This window comes from Elephantulus edwardii, unplaced genomic scaffold, assembly GCF_000299155.1.
Source record: "Elephantulus edwardii isolate Elephantulus edwardi_28Jun2011 unplaced genomic scaffold, EleEdw1.0 scaffold00116, whole genome shotgun sequence".
NCBI classification, from domain to species: Eukaryota; Metazoa; Chordata; class Mammalia; order Macroscelidea; family Macroscelididae; genus Elephantulus; species Elephantulus edwardii.
This window is the reverse complement of record NW_006399866.1, coordinates 657,436-664,882: the sequence shown is the minus strand read 5'-3', so window position 1 is coordinate 664,882 and position 7,447 is coordinate 657,436. Positions and strand designations below refer to the sequence as shown.

The following is a 7,447-nucleotide window of genomic DNA, read 5'->3' as shown; positions in this document are numbered from 1 at the left end:
AATTTAGAGACTTTGGATATCCATTCATTGTTGCACTAAAATATTAATTTTTTTATTGAGGAAGAAACAAAAAAAATTTTAAAGACCATTTTCATGGCTGTCAAATTGGAACCACTTCTGGCTGACCCTTCACCAGGCTTTTAGGAGACAAGTCAGTCATGAAGAGATCACCCACTTTTCTCCTGATCGGTTGCTGGTGAACTCTGACTGCTAGAGAGGCGTCAACTCTCTGTATCTGTAGTATGGTTTTTGAGAGCACCAAGAGATTTTTTCTTTTAAATTCAAACAATGACAATCTTTTTCTTATTGTATGTTTATTAAAAAGTATCACCTCGTGTTATTTCCATAGTAAATATGTGAGGAAACATCACCTACTTTGATCTAGATAGAAAGGCTTTATTTCTCGGAGAAGAAATCATACAAGTGATAACATTTTGTATAAATATTGTCATATGCTTTTTCTAGTCTCTTCATGGAGATATAAGTAGCCTAAAAACAACTTTACTTGAAGGCTTTGCTGGTGTTGAAGAAGCCAGAGAACAAAATGAAAGGAATCGTGACTCTGGATATCTACATTTACTTTATAAGAGACCATTGGATCCAAAGAGTGAAGCTCAACTCCAGGTAAGAGAATTTGTCTAAAGAAGAGTATTTAGAAACAAAAGCCCATGTGATTGTTTTCTCTCTTTTGTTGGATACTGATTTGGATGCCTGCCTCTCTGTAAGTTATCATTTCTTACTACTAATTTACCACCTTCTCCAGTGATAAGACCAAAAGGGCATATTTTCCCAGTTAATTCTTGAAAATAATTAAAAAAAAATTTTGTGTGTGTGTGTGTGTGTACCATCAAATCGATCTGACTGCTACAGGAGGAGTTTGTCCCTCCTTCTCTAGCAGAACATCTGGTGGATTGGAACGGCTAACCTCTGGGATTGCAATGCAGCTAAAATATTATTTTAAAGATTCTTTACTAAATCTTAAACTTGGTAAGGAGAACTCTCCTGAAAAAGACATGTTTATTAGTCAAATCATCAATAATATTTATTCAGCAACAGTATTTGTCAATAGCAGTACTCTGCTATATATTTTTTATATATTATTTCTAGTTTTTAAAGCCAAGAGATCTGTCTGCAAGGTAGGATTATAATTGATCCCACTGTATAGATAAGGAACTTGCGCCTTATAAGCTAAATAGCTTATCCGAGGTAATACTATTAGTACAAATGTAAACAAAATTGAACATCTGTCTGTCTGGGATTTTTTCGGTATGCCATATTTTAACAAAATTAGCCTTTTCACTAATTCACAACTATTCTTAATTTCTATTTTAGTTAATCTAATGTGTGTGTTCCATATTTAATTTACCTTAGATTGTTGTATCTCTAACCCATGGCCCCCCCCCAACCAGTAGATAAAAAAATCCTCATAGAACCTTATGTCCTTGGTGGGTCATCTTTCACTATCTCACCTCACCCCTCACACTTGCCTGGAATGCTGATAATGGAGGGTGCAGAGATAACAGCATTTTTCCTCAGCTAGGGCTTGACAGTCTGTGAGTATGATAAATCCTTTCCTGCCTCTGAGAATTTGAGACTTTTTTAATTCTTTTTACTCTATTATTTATACCCTTACCATTTCTCTAAACTTACAGAAAGTAGAAAAATGAAAGAAAGCTTGAGGAATACCTCGTGAGCTAGTCCTTTTACTATATAGTGTCGGCTGCCTGCCCATCTTTCATCACGCTTCTAGCCCATCCCAGCTGTACAGTCTTCCTGCATGATTTTTTTAAAAAATTTTATTTTATTGAACATTCACAGGGATTTTGGATTTCCATTCATTCATTGTTGCATTTTTCTCCCTGCCCACCCCTCCCCCTGAGTTCACGCTTCTCTTTGAAAAGTAAAAGAAAAATTCTTTCATTGGTATACAGTCATCCCCCCTCCCCAGTACACTCCACTATGCAGCCTTCATTTCTGGACTCGTGTCATGACCATAATACCCAATCATATATTGTTTTTAAACTGTTCTCTTCCTCATCTGTTTCAATGCAGTATATATAATTTATCCAATTTTTCTCAGTCTCACCCCAACCTTGATGTCAGTCCTGTTCTACAGCAGTGGCACTGTGCAGTATTTGTCCTTTTGTGACTGAGATATTTCATTCAGCATAATGTTCTCCAGGCTCACCCATTTTGAATTATATTGCATGAGTTCCTTGTTTTTCAGTGCAGCGTAGTATTCCATTGTGTGAATATACCACAGTTTCTCTATCCATTCATTTGTTGATGGGCACTTAAGATTGTTTCCAACTCTTTGCTATTGTGAACAAAGCCTCAGTAAACATGGGTGAGCATATATCTGCCTGGGTGACAGTTATGATTTCTTTAGGGTATATTCCCAGTAGAGGAATTGCTGGGTCAAATGATATCTCTATTTGCAACTTTTTGAGAAAGTGCCATACAGCTTTCATAGTGGTTGCACCATTTTACACTCCCACCAGCAGTGAATAAGGGTTCCAGTTTCTCCACAACCTTGCCAGCATTTTTTGTTTGTTACTCTGTTAAATTTTGCTATTGTTAGTGGAGTGAGATGATATCTTATAGTTGTTTTGATTTGCATCCCTCTTAGAGCTAGGGATTTTGAACATTTCTTCATGTACTTGTTGGCCATCTGAATGTCTTCCTTGGTGAAGTTCATATCCTGTGCCCATTTTTCAATTGGATTGTTTGCCTTTATCTTGTTGTGCTTCCTGCATGTTTTTAGACCTTCATTTTGCAGCCAAAGAAAGAGAAAAGTATACAGTTAAAGAAGAAAATGTCTTGTTTCTAAATGTTATCTCCTCTTTTTTATTGTAGATAATACAAAGAAGATAATAATAAGTAGAATTTATTGAGTGCTTACTGCACTATTCTAAGATCTCCCATTCATGCATTAACTTATTTATTCATTGTTTATAAAGGAGGAAACGGAGATACTGAAATTACTTAAGTTTTTCTACTAATATTAAGGCTGAAACTTTGACCCAGGTAGTCTAGCCTCAGAGTCTGTACTCTTAACTGCAGCTAAATAGGGTTTGAACTATGATAAAACATGAACAGATAAATATAATACAGAATATGTGGCTGTGGGACCACAAATGAGGGAGCAAGTAAGTCACAGAATAGAGGTATTGGTGATCCTAGAAGAAAAGTTGGGTGTTGTTGGTAGACAAAGTAACGAGGTGAAATTGGGTAGTATAATAGTAATATTAGTGTCAGAACCTAGTTAAGTTCCTAAAAGGAGGCGATGAGATTAGCCTAAGACTGACTCCTCTAAGATGGAGGTCACACATACTTCCACTCTTTGATCTTTTCACAAGTTCTTACACCACCCACTGTTCTCCATCCCCTGTACTCTTTGCTGGGTCTGGTAATTTGTTGTAGTGGCCACACAGAACCACAAAGCATACTCACAGTTGCAGGATTTGTTTGGCAAAGAGACAGGTTACAGTTAAGGACCAGTACAGAAGTTGCAGAAACAATTCAGGGAACATTTGTGTGATCAGGATAGCCATTTTTCAACTGTGTCTCAAAGCTTGCTTTGCTCTCAGCCTCTGCTGCTGGGCCTGCTCAGGCCTGGCCTTACCCCGCTTGAGCAAGTACTCCAGCTCTTTAGCTTGTTCCTGGACTACCTTAAATGTGGTGCCCAAGAAAATACCCCTTGATGAGATAGATGGATTGATTCAGTGACTGGGATAGTGGGTGTGGGTGTGTTGGAGACTGTGAGATTGGCACAGTATAGAGAGGGTTTAGGGCTGTTGTACATAGGGTCGCTATGATTTGCAGGCGACCGACGGCACATAACAACAACAACAACAACAACATACTCCTCCAAATTGGGTCCTTCCTTCTTCTAAGTAAGAATAGACTCTTCTGTGTAAGCTTGGTGGGAAAAATTGCTGCCCTGTACGTGCTCACCAAGAAATCTGGAGAACAACCACTTGGCCAACTGACTGGAAGAGATCGATATTTGTTCCTATCCCAAAGAACGGTGACCCAACAGAGTGTGGAAACTATAGAACAAGCTCACTGATTTCACATGCAAGCAAGATTTTACTGAAGATTATCCAAAAACGACTGGAACAGCACATCAGCAGAGAACTACCAGAAGTCCAGGCTTGGTTTAGAAGGGGTTGTGGTACTAGGGGTATTGTAGCTGATGTCAGATGGATCTTAGCTGAAAGCAGAGAATACCAGAGGAATGTCTCTCTGTGTTTCATTGACTATGCAAAGGCATTTGACAGTGTGGATCATAACAGACTGTGGCTGACTCTGAGAAGAATGGGAATCCCAGAACACTTGAACATTCTAATGCGAAACCTATACTTGGACCAGGAGGCAGTCGTCAGAACAGAGCAAGGGAACACTGCATGGTTCAGAATTGGGAAGGGCGTACGCCAGGGATGCATCCTATCTCCATACCTTTTCAACCTGTATGGAGAACAGATTATCCGGGAGGCTGGGCTCTATGAGGAGAAATGTGGGGTCAAGATTGGGGGACGATTTATCAACAATCTGTGTTATGCAGATGACACAACCCTGCTTGCTGAAACTGAAGAGGACCTGAAGCACCTGCTGCAGAGGGTCAGGAACTGCGGCCTCCAATATGGATTGAGGCTCAGTGTCAAGAAGACAAAGATTCTCACCACTGGATCAATTGGCAGCATCAGGATGGATGGTGAAGAGATTGAGATTGTACACAGCTTTAGTTTGCTTGGCTCCACAGTCATCACTCTTGGCACCCATAGCCAGGAAATTAAAAGGTGCATTGCCATGGGAAAGTCTGCTGTTAGGGACCTCTCCATAGTACTGAAGAGCAGTGGTGTCTCCCTGGAGACTAAGGTGCATCTGATACAGGCCATGGTCTTTGCAATCACTTGTTATGCATCAGAGAGTTGGACAATGACCAGGGAGGATAGAAGGAAAAGTGATGCCTTTGAGCTGTGGTGCTGGAGAAGAGTATTGAGAATACCATGGACTGCTAGGAAAACAAACAGATTTGTCCTGGAAAGGGTTAAACCGGGTGGCTCCTTGGAGGCAAGGATTCTGAGGCTCCATCTAACATACTTTGGACATGTTGTGAGGAGAGACCGGTCCTTGGTGAAGGACATCATGCTTGGGAGGGTGGAGGGATGGCGCAGGAGGGGAAGGCCCTCTATGAGGTGGATTGATTCTGTGGCTGGGGTAATCGGGATGGGAGTGTCAGAGACAGTGCGATTGGCACAGGACAGAGCGGAGTTTAGGGCTGTTGTACATAGGGTCGCTATGAGTCGCAAGCGACTCGACAGCACATAACAACAACAACAAAACTATAAAGGGAAATGTGAGGAACAAAATGGTGCTAATCTGTGGTTCACTGTATAAAATAATTTGGGAGCATAGAGTTAAACTAGAAGAGGTTTCATATTTATTCATAAGGGAAGGTGGGGAATTAGAGAAATGGCCTGTCTTGAAAGGATTTTTATAATTGAGTGACTCTCCAAGGTGGCTGCTGTTGCAGAGTCTTTTGTGTCAAGAGATAGGACATATATTGGAATGGGGTATGTGTGTAGTATAGCAAGATCTTGTAGTTCAGGTCAGCTCTCAGTCATTAGAGTGTTTCTGCACATGCTCAAGGATTGATTAGAACTGGTCTCACCGTAGACTAGATTTTCATGAAGTTTATCTCTAGAGAATAATTTCTTAGTCCAAGATAGGGTTGGCAATAACTATCATAATGGATAGCAGAGTTTAAGGGTTTATAGGATAGGAAGTCCCAAGATAGGCCTTAGTGTCCTAACTCAAGCTCTGTAAGTCAGCAGATCTCACTGCAGCCATCTTGTATCAGTCTTCTGGTCCTTAACACTTGTGCCACTGCCACCTTTGCTATACTGTGTGGTCTCTGACAGTCTTCAGTATTAATGCACTCACACGTGTACGTGTGCGCGTGCCCTCTCTTTCTGGCTCTCATGCTCTCGCTCTCCCTCTCTTTTGGGTCTAGGATGTTCTCAGTGCAGGGATGCCAAGTTCAAAGAACAAACTTTACCCTTGACCCTTATTAATGGTAGTAATGTTCCCCTCATGCTCTGTGGATCTAGTACTTTAAAACCTAGCAGGATGACAAAACTGATAACTTGATAACTGATACTCTTGATAACCTGTGGGTGCCTTATTTACCAAGTTGCTTTCCAATCTCTGCTAGTTTAGTGAATTTTGTTTGCATAGTCCCAGACAGACACTTTGTCTGAATTAAAGACTAGAGCTCACTCGGTAGGCCATATAAAATCTGCAGGAAGGCATTTCATGCCCTATACCCCTAAAAATAACAACAGCAACAACAACAAATAGAAACAAAACACAGCATTAACTGATGCTGAGAGGTATAGTCATATTTGGAGCAAAGAGCTTGCCCAACTCATCAAGTATTTAGTTGAAATATATCTATGCTGTTTCCTTTTAAAAAAAATCTAATTAAGACATACACCTTTATCAAACAGTAATTTTGGGTAAGACGCTTAACTAGAGTTTTGCTACAACATGGGAGGCATAGTCTTTCCAAAACAGCTTTTCAGGCATCTCTTTCTCCTTGTTCTGTGAACATTCAAGTGCCCAACAGACAGTTTGCTGCTGCTACAAAGCCTGTCAGAAAACAACAAAAAGGCCCTAAAGAGAAAACTGTAGAAGAACTAAAAGATGAGATAGAAAAAATAAAGTCTTATCGCTACATGGAAGGTCAACCTGAAGATGATGTCTATTTAAAACGCTTATACCCAAGACAAATATATGAAGTGGACAAAGCTGTTCATCTACTTAAGAAATTTCAAGTACTGGACTTCACTTATCCAAAGCAAGGCGTTTATCTTGATTTGACACTTGATATGTCTTTACAGAAGAAGAAAAGAGTGGAGCCATTTGCCAGTGTTCTTAGCCTTCCATACCCATTCAGTTCAGAAGTCAGTAAAGTTGCTGTTTTCACAGGGAATGCATCACAGACTAAAATAGCAGAAGAAAATGGAGCTGTTTTTGCTGGAGGAACTGATCTGATTCAAAAGGTTTTGACTGATGAAATTCATGCAGACTTTTATATAGCTGTTCCAGAAATAATGCCTGAGCTTAATCCACTAAAGAAGAAACTAAATAAAAGATTTCCGAAGTTTACTCGAAGTAAGGGAGATTTTTTTCTTTTTTCATTATTTCAATATCCTGTCAGTAACTCTGTTCATTTAGCATGTAAAATTGCAAATATTGTGTTCTATTATTCAAATATTATAAAATCAAAACAGAATAAAATAATATAAAATAATAAATATAAAAAAACTAAAAGGAAGGAGGAATAATTTTGAACATACAAGTAGTCTTTGTCTTACAATATGTTCAGACTACAACATAATAAACTTACATCCTTTTTTGGTTTGTGGATGGTGCTTTA

The 7,447-nt window shown here is 39.4% G+C and overlaps 2 protein-coding genes across 2 annotated transcripts in view; both read left to right on the top strand.

The window, feature by feature from the left end:
* The window catches only part of NUP214 (nucleoporin 214kDa), a 125,923-nt gene that overhangs the window by 43,710 nt on the left and 74,766 nt on the right, over window positions 1-7,447 (top strand). Inside the window, exon 17 of the mRNA XM_006892442.1 lies at window positions 466-624. Coding sequence (XP_006892504.1) covers window positions 466-624 — 159 coding nt within the window. The remainder of the gene's footprint in view (window positions 1-465; window positions 625-7,447) is intronic.
* LOC102860671 (39S ribosomal protein L1, mitochondrial-like) overlaps window positions 5,575-7,447 on the top strand; it is a 2,182-nt gene continuing 309 nt past the window's right edge. Inside the window, exons 1-2 of the mRNA XM_006892594.1 lie at window positions 5,575-5,579; window positions 6,530-7,182. Coding sequence (XP_006892656.1) covers window positions 5,575-5,579; window positions 6,530-7,182 — 658 coding nt within the window. The remainder of the gene's footprint in view (window positions 5,580-6,529; window positions 7,183-7,447) is intronic.